The 14828-nt window shown below is 36.9% G+C and overlaps 1 protein-coding gene and 1 long non-coding RNA gene across 2 annotated transcripts in view; both read left to right on the forward strand.

The window, feature by feature from the left end:
• Positions 1–14828, forward strand: part of LOC134758394 (uncharacterized) — a 61134-nt gene that overhangs the window by 22054 nt on the left and 24252 nt on the right. The window lies entirely within an intron of this gene.
• Positions 2504–3442, forward strand: LOC129532822 (olfactory receptor 4F4). The gene has a single exon (XM_055384053.1). It carries the CDS (start codon positions 2582–2584, stop codon positions 3440–3442), a length of 861 nt encoding a protein of 286 aa, XP_055240028.1. The 5' UTR covers positions 2504–2581.

Raw genomic sequence — 14828 nt, forward strand, 5'->3', positions numbered from 1 at the left:
ATATAAATATAATATATTATATATATAATATATAATAATATATATTATTATATAAAATATGCACAATATATATTATATAAATATATTTATATATTATATAAATATATATATTATATATTATATAAATATATATATTATATATAATTCTAATGGTTGAATTCCAAGAATAATCTATGGCATGAAAGATTTTACCTGTCAACAGTGGCTGGCTCTTCATGGTTGCTACAATGAGTGTGTAAGATTCTGAAGAACTCCTTTAATAAGCCTAAACTTAATGTTCAACTTAGAATAAATACAATTCTTCTAAATTTTTTTCAATAATTTTTGAAAAGTCAGAAATGAGCTTTGAAAGAATTATGGTGGTGAAGGATCCCCTCAGCAGCACAAATTCAGGAAAGAGATGTCTTAACTACGTTAGCAAGAAATTCCTTTTGCTAAAGAATAGCATTCCTGAATTCTTACTAACAACCATGATAGAAAGTCTTTTGCTACAGATGAGAACCCTCGGGTCAACCTCATCCTTGGCATATTTCATGTGAAGATATAACTTCAAGATTGTCCTTGCCTATCAATGAAATGAATTAATTTTATGTCAATGCATATTTAAGGTATATTCTAAATTGCACACTTTGATTCAAAAGAAACAGTCCAACCAACCAGTCAGGACAGAAATTATCTCACAATAAAAATCCTATCGTTTGTACTGTCAATGATTAGTATGATTATATTTATTACCCTGCTAAGCAGAAGAGAACTGAAGTGAGTGTTCATGATTTATTCCACTATTAGATTTCTCTTTATTCTTAAAAATATTTAGAATCACTGAATTTTTATAGGACTTTAAAAACAGTAACGTGCTGCTTGAGTGTGTAGGACTAAGAAATGGGATTCAGAGTAGTAAAGAGAAAAGTGGAATTTCCAAGCACTATGAATTACTGTTATTTAAAAAACAGCAAAAAACAAATAACAGTATTCCTCCAAAAAAGATGGCAAGTGTAAACTCTATACCTTCATGTCTCCCGTGGAATGTTAGTGATCAATTTCCGCTTCTCTCTTTTACATCTTACTTGCCCATTAACTCTTATACCTAATCCAAAGATTGTTAATACGGCTATGCCTCACTTTCAGGACACCTTTTGTTACTTCTCTTCACTGCAAAACTTCTTGAAACAGTACTTATTTTCTCTCCTCCATACACAATTGAAATGGCTCTCAACTCACGCCCAGAAGTCAGTGTTCAGTCTCTCACCTGGCAGATAGCAACTTACAAAGATGCCCCAACAATACCTCCTTGTGTCTAGACAGTCATCATTATCCTTTACCTTTTTCTGTATTTATTTCTGCTCCTAAAAGGGATCTCTATGTAAAGTATTGTTATACTAGTGCTTGTTATAATTATTATCAGAGTTAAAGCCATCACAATGTTCCCAATTACTTAAAGACATTGGAATAACTTTTTTTATTTTCCACATCTTGCCAAAAAATATTTTGTTATCAGTACCTTAATAATGGCTATTATATATTGACCATTACTATTTGCTAGAAAATTTATATACCTGGTCGTATCCAGTCCTCACAGAACTTCTATAAAGTTGTGCTATTATCACCTATATTTTCCAGATGTGGCCGTAAGACTGAAATCACTTAGGTGACTTGTCTAAGGTCATTCAGATACATAGTAGATAACCCAGGATTTGAACACAGGCCTCCTAGCACACAAGCTCATATCTTAACTACTTTAATACGTTGCTCGATGGGATCTTACAGGTCTTCATTCACCCCTTTCCTGCTCACACAACCACAACCTGCAGTTATTACCTATTGTTAGGCTTAAAATAATTACTTGGCTTCATTTCCAAGCTCCCTCCCTTCCAATTCACATTGAGTCCAGAGCTAAATTAAACAATCATTCAAAATTTTTCAGTAGTTCTTGTCTCTATAATAAAACAGAAATGCTTTAGAAAGCATTCCAAAATCTCTTACCAGTTTTATCTCCTATGAAAGTCCTTCACACTTTCTCTCATTTAAACTTTATTGCATTTTCCTCACTTTTTCTCACTTCACTTTTGAATTCCCTATTCTTTTATCCTCTGTTAATTTTTAAGTACTATATTTGTGATATTATTTTTCTTTTTTTTCTATTTTTTATCTTTCATTTCATTTTGGCCTATTTTTTTTCTCTTAAGAACTTTAATATCACCAAATAACATGTGTGCTACAAACTGTTTTGTAGTTCAAAGAAAAAGGAGATAAACATAGAGTTATGGCATAGACTTAATCTGGCAGAGAGACAAGCATAAATAACGGTATTTTATATTAGGAATAAACCTAACATTAATGGAGACACTGAGAAGCCGAGATAACTGAATTATAAGGCATAGCCAGGGAAGTAGTGCGAGATAAAATTATGATCTTTGGTTGTTGAATTCTGAATGTCTTTAAGTAATAGATTATAGAAAGTCACTGTAAGAGTGAGCAGAATGATATAAAATGAGGCTTTGAATTTGAATATAATAATTCTGACTTCCTTCTCCTTCTCTTCTTCAAGGTAACTGCAGAGGCTATTTCCTGGAATGAATCAATGAGTGAAACAAATAACTCTATGGTGACTGAATTCATTTTTCTGGGTCTCTCTGATTCTCAGGAACTCCAGACCTTCCTATTTATGTTGTTTTTTGTATTCTATGGAGGAATTGTGTTTGGAAACCTTATTATTGTCATAACAGTGGTATCTGACTCCCACCTTCACTCTCCCATGTACTTCCTGCTAGCCAACCTCTCACTCATTGATCTGTCTCTGTCTTCAGTCACAGCCCCCAAGATGATTACTGACTTTTTCAGCCAGCGCAAAGTCATCTCTTTCAAGGGCTGCCTTGTTCAGATATTTCTCCTTCACTTCTTTGGTGGGAGTGAGATGGTGATCCTCATAGCCATGGGCTTTGACAGATATATAGCAATATGCAAACCCCTACACTATACTACAATTATGTGTGGCAATGCATGTGTCGGCATTATGGCTGTTGCATGGGGAATTGGCTTTCTCCATTCGGTGAGCCAGTTGGCCTTCGCTGTGCACTTACCCTTCTGTGGTCCCAATGAGGTCGATAGTTTTTATTGTGACCTTCCTAGGGTAATCAAACTTGCCTGTACAGATACCTACAGGCTAGATATTATGGTCATTGCTAACAGTGGTGTGCTCACTGTGTGTTCTTTTGTTCTTCTAATCATCTCATACACTATCATCCTAATGACCATCCAGCATCACCCTTTAGATAAGTCATCCAAAGCTCTGTCCACTTTGACTGCTCACATTACAGTAGTTCTTTTGTTCTTTGGACCATGTGTCTTTATTTATGCCTGGCCATTCCCCATCAAGTCATTAGATAAATTCCTTGCTGTATTTTATTCTGTGATCACCCCTCTCTTGAACCCAATTATATAAACACTGAGGAACAAAGACATGAAGATGGCAATAAGACGGCTGAGAAAGTGGGATGCACATTCTAGTGTAAAGTTTTAGATCCTATATAACGGTGAGATTAATCTCAGATAATGACACAAAATATAGTGAAGTTGGTAAGTTATTTAGTAAAGCTGATGAAAATTGTGCCCTCCATTCCCATATAATTTAGTAATTGTCTAGGAACTTTCACAGACATTGCCTCAATTTAGCTTTCAACAACTTGTGTGTTATATTTTGGAATACAGATACAAAGTTATTATGCTTTCAAAATATTCTTTTGCTAATTCTTAGAACAAAGAAAGGCACAAATATATTTGTGTACACCTGTTCCTTCCTGTGTGATCCTTAGTAGAAGAAAGGAGAAAAAATATAGCCTAGCTTACAAATTAAAAAAATATTTTATTTGGCCCATTTTGTGAAAAGCATAAAAAAAGAACTGTCACATCTTAATTTAAAAAAATATATGCTTAGTGGTAAGGAGATACATGTCAACTTTTAAGAGGTTGAAAAACAAATGCCTCCCATTGTAAGAGTTTATACTTCACCTCCCACCACTATAACAACCCAGAATCCATGAGGGCATTATCAGGAGTGAGTGGAAGAGTAAGTTTCCCAATGTGAAATGTGCCTTCTAGGTCCTTGACATCTGTGGTATAACTGCTCATAAGCAGTAGAAAGAATTTAGAGGGATCCAGGCTCTCATCATGTTGGCACAAAGTATATTACTTGGATCCATCTGTGTCATTTTCCATGGTTAACGTTTAAAAGCACAGGCTTTAAAGTAAAAAACAAAGAGCTGGGTTCAACTCTTTTGACTCTTATTAATCATGATTTTGGACACATTACGTAGCTTTCATGAGCTTTAGTTTCTACATTTATAAACAGGAGATTATACCTATTATGCATGGTTATTATGAAGGAAAATGACAAAATAGATATAAATCAAATAGCCCACTTTGAGACATATTAAGCATGAATAAACATTAGATACTATTAAAGTCCTATATATTAACAAAGCCAAAAGTTTCCAACTTTATTTTTTCCCAACATTCTTGTGAAATATGACACATCCCAATCTTAACAGATGCTCATTTGGGATACTGTACTTGTGAGTGGAAGTGTGTATATCTGTGTGCAAGCTTGTACTCATACACTTCCACCTTACCACCCTAGAAAGGCATGATGAAAATTTAAGATAGAAGGAAAATATACATTGAAAAAAAAAAACCTTAACAAATGATTCTGACAAATATCTTCTCTTTCCAGGGAGAATCACTGAGCCAGAATAAAATTGAACACTAAATATTCTAAGAAAAAAGGAATCTAGTTTGTCAAAATGTGACTTGAATTAATAGATAAGGAGAGTCAGATGATAAGAGGGTCAAAATTGTGTTTATCCTAGGAAAAGTAGAATAGAAAATTTATAAGCAGATTAAAAACACATAATAAAAGTAGTAAATAATAATGACAGTATCTCAAATCAGTGCAGGGGGAAAGGCCTACTAATGTGATGGTGGGATAATTGGATAGCAATATGGGAAAAGATATATTTAATTTATTTGCTACACCAAATGCCAGGACAATCTCTACGTGAATTCAAGACATAACTCTTTTTTCAAAAAAACTATGCAAACATTCAAAGAAAACAAGTTAATGTTTTTATAATCTATGAATATGGTAAAGATGGATAACATTGACTATCAAATTAATTTTAATGCATAATAAAACTATCAGAAAATTTAAAAGATAAGTGAGAAGAAACTACTTATAACTCACATAATAGACTAGTACTTCTAACACATAGGGAACTTCTAAAACAAAACCCAAAATATTAATAGGAAAATGGGCAAAACAGTTAAACTTACAGTTCATACATAAGGAGAATCAGTCTTTTTTTTTTTACAGTTGTAGGCAAAAAACTTTTATTTTTCATTTATTTGTAAAATTTACCCCTAATTTATTCACAATTCATTTAACTGCTAAGTGCATTAATGTGTACAACGCCATGGGAGAAACCAATATATTCAGAATTTCTCCTGAAATTTGACCAGAAGTTGTAGGCGTCCCTCCCCTGGGAAAGAGGCAGGCAGAAAAGTTTGGAATCTATGCAGTAAAATATGTTACTCTTTTACATATATACATATATGTGTGTATATGTGTATATATATACACACACACATATACATACATACATACATACATACATATTATCTGAATTAGGCCTGGTCTTTTTTAATACTTTAAGTTCTGGGATACATGTGCAGAATGTACAGGTTTGTTACACAGGTATACACGTGCCATGGTTGTTTGCTGCACCCATCAACTCATCATCTACGTTAGGTATTTCTCCTAACGTTATCCCTCTCCTTGCCTCCCACCCCCCGACAGGCCCTGGTGTGTGATGTTCCCTTCCCTGTGTCCATGTGTTCTCATTGGCCAACTCCCACCTATGAGTGAGAACATGTGGTGTTTGGTTTTCTGTTCTTGTGTTAGTTTGCTAAGAATGATGGTTTCCAGCTTCATCCATGTCCCTGCAAAGGACATGAACTCATTCTTTTTTATGGCTGCAAGAAATGCAAATCAAAACCACAATGAGATGCCATCTCACACCAGTTAGAATGGCAATCATTAAAAAGTCAGGAAACAATAGATGCTGGAGAGGATGTGGAGAAATAGGAATGCTTTTACACTGTTGGTGGGAGCGTACATTAGTTCAACCATTGTGGAAGACAGTGTGGTGTTTCCTCAAGGATCTAAAACTAGAAATACCATTTGACCCAGCAATCCCATTACTGGGTATATACCCAAACGACTGTAAGTCATTCTACTATAAAGACACATGCACAGGTATGTTTATTGCAGCGCTATTCACAATAGGAAAGACTTGGAACCAACCCAAATGCCCATCAACGTTAGACTAGATAAAATGTGGCACATAGACCTGGTCTTAAAATCAAGAACAGAGATTGTTACTTTTACATCCATTCCTAATTGATAAACCATTCAGTTATACCGCATCTTAGCTTCTGGACTACAATGACCATATTTGGGGTTTTCTTTCTAATTTCATTATAGGTTCAGAGGGTACATGTGCAGGTTTGAGACAAAGGTATATTGCATGATACTAAGGTTTGGAGTACAAATGATTCCACCTCCTAGGTAGCAAGAATAATACCTAATATGTAGTTTTTCAACTCTTTCCCCTCTTCCTCCATCCTCCCTCTGCTACTCTGTGGTGTCTGTTTTTCTCATCTTTATGTCCACGTGTACTCGATGTTTAGCTCCCCCTTGTAGGTGAGAACATGTGGTATTTGGTTTTCTGTTTCAGTGTTAATTCACTTAGGATAATGGCCTCCATCTGCATTCGTGCTGCTGCAGAGGATGTGACTTTCTTCTTATTAGCTGCATATATTTTGTGGTGGATTTGTACCACATTTACTTTATCTAGTCCAAAGTTGTTGGGCACCCAGGTGGATTCCATGTCTTTGCTATTGTGAATAGCACTGGGACAACCCATACAAGTTCATGTTTCTTTTTGGTAAAACAACGTATTTTCCTTTGGGCATATATGCGGTCATGGAATTGCTGGATCGAGTGATAGTTTAACTCTTAGTTCTTTGAGAAATCCCCAGACTGTTCTCCACAGTGGCTGGACTAAGTTGCATTCCGACCAGCAGTGTAGAAGTGTTCCCCATTCTCTGTAGCCTCACCAGCACCTGTTAAACTATCTTTAAATATATGAAAAAAAGTTCAAGTCTCTCAGATTAAGATGCATGCAAAGTAAAATGATACTTAAATATCAGTTCTAACCTATAAAATATCAAATATCTGACCTCAATATTTGATAATCCAACCTGTTGATGAAGCTGTAGAGAGAGGCACTCTTTTTTTTTTTAATTATACTTTAAGTTTTAGGGTACATGTGCACCTTGTGCAGGTTAGTTACATATGTATACATGTGCCATGCTGGTGCGCTGAACCCACTAACTCGTCATCTAGCATTAGCTATATCTCCCGATGCTATCCCTCCCCCCTCCCCCCACCCCACAACAGTCCCCAGAGTGTGATATTCCCCTTCCTGTGTCCATGTGATCTCATTGTTCACTTCCCACCTATGAGTGAGAATATGCAGTGTTTGGTTTTTTGTTCTTGCGATAGTTTACTGAGAATGATGATTTCCAATTTCATCCATGTCCCTACAAAGGACATGAACTCATCATTTTTTATGGCTGCATAGTATTCCATGGTGTATATGTGCCACATTTTCTTAATCCAGTCTATCATTGTTGGACATTTGGGTTGGTTCCAAGTCTTTGCTATTGTGAGTAGTGCCACAGTAAACATACGTGTGCATGTGTCTTTATAGCAGCATGATTTATAGTCCTTTGGGTATATACCCAGTAATGGGATGGCTGGGTCAAATGGTATTTCCAGTTCTAGATCCCTGAGGAATCACCACACTGACTTCCACAATGGTTGAAGTAGTTTACAATCCCACCAACAGTGTAAAAGTGTTCCTATTTCTCCACATCCTCTCCAGCACCTGTTGTTTCCTGACTTTTTAATGATTGCCATTCTAACTGGTGTGAGATGGTATCTCATTGTGGTTTTGATTTGCATTTCTCTGATGGTCAGTGATGATGAGCATTTTTTCATGTGGTTTTTGGCTGCATAAATGTCTTCTTTTGAGAAGTGTCTGTTCATGTCCTTCACCCACTTTTTGATGGGGTTGTTTGTTTTTTTCTTGTAAATTTGTTTTAGTTCATTGTAGATTCTGGATATTAGCCCTTTGTCAGATGAGTAGGTTGCGAAAATTTTCCCCCATTTTGTAGGTTGCCTGTTCACTCTGATGGTAGTTTCTTTTGCTGTGCAGAAGCTCTTTAGTTTAATTAGATCCCATTTGTCAATTTTAGCTTTTGTTGCCATTGCTTTTGTCCCACCGATCCCACAGAAATACAAACTACCATCAGAGAATACTACAAACACCTCTACACAAATAAACTAGAAAATCTAGAAGAAATGGATAAATTCCTGGACACATACACTCTCCCAAGACTAAACCAGGAAGAAGTTGAATCTCTGAATAGACCAATAACAGGCTCTGAAATTGTGGCAATAATCAATAGCTTACCAACCAAAAAGAGTCCAGGACCAGATGGATTCACAGCCGAATTCTACCAGAGGTACAAGGAGGAACTGGTACCATTCCTTCTGAAACTATTCCAATCAATAGAAAAAGAGGGAATCCTCCCTAACTCATTTTATGAGGCCAGCATCATTCTGATACCAAAGCCAGGCAGAGACACAACAAAAAAAGAGAATTTTAGACCAATATCCTTGATGAACATTGATGCAAAAATCCTCAATAAAATACTGGCAAAATGAATCCAGCAGCACATCAAAAAGCTTATCCACCAAGATCAAGTAGGCTTCATCCCTGGGATGCGAGGCTGGTTCAATATACACAAATCAATAAATGTAATCCAGCATATAAACAGAGCCAAAGACAAAAACCACATCATTATCTCAATAGATGCAGAAAAAGCCTTTGACAAAATTCAACAACCCTTCATGCTAAAAACTCTCAATAAATTAGGTATTGATGGGACGTATTTCAAAATAATAAGAGCTATCTATGACAAACCCACAGCCAATATCATACTGAATGGGCAAAAACTGGAAGCATTCCCTTTGAAAACTGGCACAAGACAGGGATGCCCTCTCTCACCACTCCTATTCAACATAGTGTTGGAAGTTCTGGCCAGGGCAATTAGGCAGGAGAAGGAAATAAAGGGTATTCAATTAGGAAAAGAGGAAGTCAAATTGTCCCTGTTTGCAGACGACATGATTGTATATCTAGAAAACCCCATTGTCTCAGCCCCAAATCTTCTTAAGCTGATAAGCAACTTCGGCAAAGTCTCAGGATACAAAATCGATGTACAAAAATCACAAGCATTCTTATACACCAATAACAGACAAACAGAGAGCCAAATCATGAGTGAACTCCCATTCACAATTGCTTCAAAGAGAATCAAATACCTAGGAATCCAACTTACAAGGGATGTGAAGGACCTCTTCAAGGAGAACTACAAATCACTGCTCAAGGAAATAAAAGAGGATACAAAGAAATGGAAGAACATTCCATGCTCATGGGTAGGAAGAATCAATATCGTGAAAATGGCCATACTGCCCAAGGTAATTTACAGATTCAATGCCATCCCCATCAAGCTACCAATGCCTTTCTTCACAGAATTGGAAAAAACTACTTTAAAGTTCATATGGAACCAAAAAAGAGCCTGCATCGCCAAGTCAATCCTAAGCCAAAAGAACAAAGCTGGAGGCATCATGCTACCTGACTTCAAACTATACTACAAGGCTACAGTAACCAAAACAGCATGGTACTGGTACCAAAACAGAGATATAGATCAATGGAACAGAACAGAGCCCTCAGAAATAACGCCGCATATCTACAACTATCTGATCTTTGACAAACCTGAGAAAAACAAGCAATGGGGAAAGGATTCCCTATTTAATAAATGGTGCTGGGAAAACTGGCTAGCCATATGTAGAAAGCTGAAACTGGATCCCTTCCTTACACCTTATACAAAAATCAATTCAAGATGGATTAAAGACTTAAACGTTAGACCTAAAACCATAAAAACCCTAGAAGAAAACCTAGGCATTACCATTCAGGACATAGGCATGGGCAAGGACTTCATGTCTAAAACACCGAGAGAGGCACTCTTATGCATTGTTGGTGAGAATACAAAATGGTACAACTCTTGGCAATATCTTAAAAAATTTACATGGTACTGACTTTTGGTCTAGCAATCCTACTTCTATCCTAAAGATATACTGGCAAAAATACAAAATAATTGATGCACACAAGTCTATTCATTGAAGCATTGTTTTTCATAATAAAGAATGGAAAGTAGGCCGGGCGTGGTGGCTCATGCCTGTAATCCCAGCATTTTGGGAGGCTGAGGTGGGCAGATCACTTGAGGCCAGGAATTCAAGACCAGCGTGGCTAACATGGCGAAACCCCACCTCTACCAAAAATACAAAAATTAGCCGGGCGTGGTGGTGCACACTTGTAATTCCAGCTACTTGAGAGGCTGAGGCGGGAGGATCGCTTGAACCTGGGAGGCAGAGGTTTCAGTGAGCCCAGAACGTGCCTCTGCACTCCAGCCAGGATGACAGAGCAAGATTCCATCTCAAAAAAAAAAAAAAAAAAAAGGAAAATAACCAAATGACAAGTAGTAAGTACTACTTGCAAAACTTGTACGCAATACAGTATGAAGCAACCATAAAATGAGTGAGAAATATCTCCAAATACTACTCTAAAGTAATCTACAAGGTATACCTTAACTGAAAAGAAACAAAAAAGTGACACCAGAATGTTATTTTTGTTAAAACAGGGATAAATACATTGGATTTACATGCATATATAAGTATATATTTTATAAATATTTAAATAAGCATACTTAAAATGGCAAAAACATAATACATATATAATTTTCTTATGGCAGGAGGAGGAAACAGGGCAAGGCACAGGGATAAAAGTTATTCTGAATACATCTTATTTTATATTTTTGACTTTGAAATCATGTAGCTGTTTTACGTAATTTAAAAATGTAATTAAAATAACAGAAAAAAATTACAACTGCCAAAAATCAAGATCTGGCATTTTAATTAAGTTATAAAACATCGGAGAAAAGAATTGTTTCATGGGACACTAACATACAGTCAAATTCATTTGGAACCCAATGAATTAATGGGCCTAAGATAACAACCAACAGAAGCTAAAATGACAAGTAACTGTTTCAGAAGAAAACATATATGGAATGAATCAGCTGAAAATACCTGAACCTACTGATCAATTTTTATATCACATGAAGTGAATACACATAAAGTATAATATGGAGCACATAGAACCAACTAGAAATGAGCCTAATTGGTAAAGATTCTCTATATTATGACAATATACAGGAAATATGTCGAAGAGAGAAACATGCAAGAACACCGTAGGATTTAATAAGATAATCACAAGGTATGGAATATTCAACAGGATGAATATCCTGGATTATTCAGCAAATACACAGAGCGAAAAAGCAGGAGAAAGGAATTCATATATATTTTTAAAAACTAAAAAGATATATTAGCCAATGCAACTTTGAAACTTCTTTAGATCCTGATTCAAATAGAGCAAATTTAACAAATATATTTGAAACTATTAAAATAATTTTAAAATGACTAAGTATTTGATTATATCAAATATAGACAATAATAACCTTGAATGTACATGGATTAAATGTCCACTTAGGGGCTGGGTGTGGTGGCTCATGACTATAATTCCAGCACTTTGGGAGGCCAAGGCAGAAGGATTGCTTGAGGTCAGAGGTTCAAGTGCAGCCTGGTCAACACAGTGAGACCCTATCTCTACAAAAAAAAAAAACAAAAATAAAAAACTAATTTTTAAAAAAATATATTTCTTCTAAATTCTCCACCTGAAAGATGTAGACTGACTGAATGAATTTTAACTATGACCTGACTATCTGCTTCCCTGAACAAATGCACTTTACCTGTAAAAACACATATTAACTAAAAGAAAAGAGATGGAAAAAGGTATTCCATGAACAGAAACCAAAATGAGTAGAAGTAGCTATACTTATGTCAGACAAAACAGACTTTAAGTCAAAACTAGCTTTAGAAAAAAGACAAAAATGCTTATTATACAACGATAAAGGAATCAATCCAGAAAGAGGACATAACAATTTTAAATATATATGCAGCCAACACTGGTGCAGCCAGATTCATAAAGCAAATACTACTAGATCAAAACAGAGAGGTAGACTCAAATATAATAATAGTGAAGGACTTCAACACCCCACCTTCAGCATTAAACAGATCATCTAATAAGAAAACCAATCTCGCAGCCCTCACCCTGGAGAGTCCACAGGGACCAGGGGTTGGTCTGAACCCCCAGCACAGAGCACCTGCCTCACGGAAGAGTGGCTGCATTTTTCTTCATGCAGTTTTCCATCCTCACTTCTCCTTACCAAGCAGGGCCGCCTGGCCTGGGACTCCTGTACAACTACCCTGCCCCTCACCTGACCACTTCAATAAGAAGTAGCCCAGCATTTCTCCAAGGAGGAAATACCAGAGTCAATTCACAACCACTGCAATTGCAGTGGTACCACCATAACAGCCCTTGGGCTGCAGAAGGAACTAAGAGTCTAGTCACTACAGTGGCACCTTCAGCACACCACAGCCACCATACAGAGAGGAGTCCACCCCCCTCCCCTGGGAACCCCCACCACCCACTCCACCAGGCACAGCCCCCAGCTCATAACTACAGATCAGTTGCCCCACCCACAGCTGAGCTTACCTACTGGCAGTGGCCCAGACTTTCCCCAGGGAGAGGCTCCCAGAGGCAAACGGCAGCCTCTCTGCCCCTGTCACAGCAGCAGTTCTATCCATGCTGTCCTCAGGCTCGGAAAGAAACAAAGCGCCTGAAGGCTGCACCTGAACTTACAGCATGCCACAGTTCCCATATGGAGAGGAGACCAGTCTCTCCTCCCAGTGAGCCCTAAACCCCCTGATCCCCAACAAGCAGAGCCCTAACCTCACACCAGCAGTACAGCTGCCCCATCCCCCAGGCTGAACATTCCCAGTAATAGCAGCTCCACCTGGAGATGGAGCCCCCCAGGGTCAACCAAAAGCCCCTCTGCCACTGCCTCTACGGTGGTACTACTCCTGCTACCCTTGAACTAACAAAGGAGCAAAGACCCCAGTGCTCTATCCACACCTCCAACAAGCTTCAGTCGACCACAAAGAAAAAACCAGTCTGTCTCCCATGGGTCCTACCCACACCCCCTGCTGTTCACCATGGATGATAGAGTCAACAGTGTGAAAACAACCATACTGCCAAAAGCAACCTACAAATTCAATGCAATTCCAATCAAAATACCACCATCATTCTTCACAGAACTAGAAAAAACAATGCTAAAATTCACATGGAACCATAAAAGAGCCCACATAGCCAAAGCAAGACTTAGCAAAAAGAACAAATCTAGAGGCATCACATTACTTGACTTCAAACTATACTATAAGGCCATAGTCACCAAAACAGCATGGTACTGGTATAAAAATAGGCATATAGACCAATGGAATAGAATAGAGAACCCAGAAATAAAGCCAAATACTTACAGCCAACTTATTTTTGACAAAGCAAGCAAAAACATAAAGTGGGGAAAGGACACCCTATTCAACAAATGGTGCTGGTATAATTGGCAAGCCACATGTAGAAGAATGCAACTGGATCCTCATCTCTCACCTTATAAAAAAATCAACTCAAGATGGTTCACAGACTTAAATCTAAGACCTGAAACCATAAAAATTCTAGAAGATAACATTGGAAAAACCCTTCTAGACATTGGCTTAGGCAAAGACTTCACAATCAAGAACCCAAAAGCAAACACAACAAAACAAAGATAAATAGATGGGACTTAATTAAACTGAAAAGCTTCTGCACAGCAAAATAAATAATCAGCAGAGTAAACAGACAACCCACAGAGTGGGAGGAAATCTTCACAAACCATGCATCCAACAGAGGACTAATATCCAGAATCTACAAAGAATTGGAACAAATCAGCAAGAAAATAAACAAACAATCCTATCAAAAAGTGGGCGAAGGACATGAATAGGTAATTCTCAAAAGAAGATATACAGATGGCCAACAAACATATGAAAAGATGCTCAACATCACTAATGATCAGCAAAATGCAAATCAAAACCACAATGCAATACCACCTTACTCCTTCAACAATGACCATAATCAAAAAATCAAAAAAGGTGTTGATTTGGATGTGGTGAAAAGGGAACACGTTTACACTGTTGGTGAGAATGTAAACTCATATAATCACTATGGAAAAGAGGGGTGAAGATTCATTTAAAAACTAAAAGTAGAACTACCACATGATGCAGCAATCCCACTACTGGGTATCTACCCAGAGAAAAAGAAGACATGAAAAACATACTTGCACACGCATGTTTAAAGCAGCACAATTCGCAATTGCAAAAATATGGAAACAGCCCAAATGCCCATCAATCAACAAATGGATAAACAAAATGTTATATATATATATACGTATATATATATGTATATATACACATATATACGTATATATATATATGTATATATACACATATATACGTATATATATATGTGTATATATACATATATACGTGTGTGTATATGTGTGTGTGTCTATATATATATAGACACACACACACATGCACACCACGGAATACTACTCAGCCATAAAAAGGAGTGAAATAATGGCTTTTGCAGCAATCTGAATGG

This window comes from Gorilla gorilla, chromosome 3 (assembly GCF_029281585.2).
Source record: "Gorilla gorilla gorilla isolate KB3781 chromosome 3, NHGRI_mGorGor1-v2.1_pri, whole genome shotgun sequence".
Lineage (NCBI taxonomy): Eukaryota > Metazoa > Chordata > Mammalia > Primates > Hominidae > Gorilla > Gorilla gorilla.

Bases quoted from the DNA above. Each gene is read 5' to 3' on its own strand.
- LOC129532822 (XM_055384053.1), top strand. From the start codon at position 2,582: ATGAGTGAAACAAATAACTCTATGGTGACTGAATTCATTTTTCTGGGT.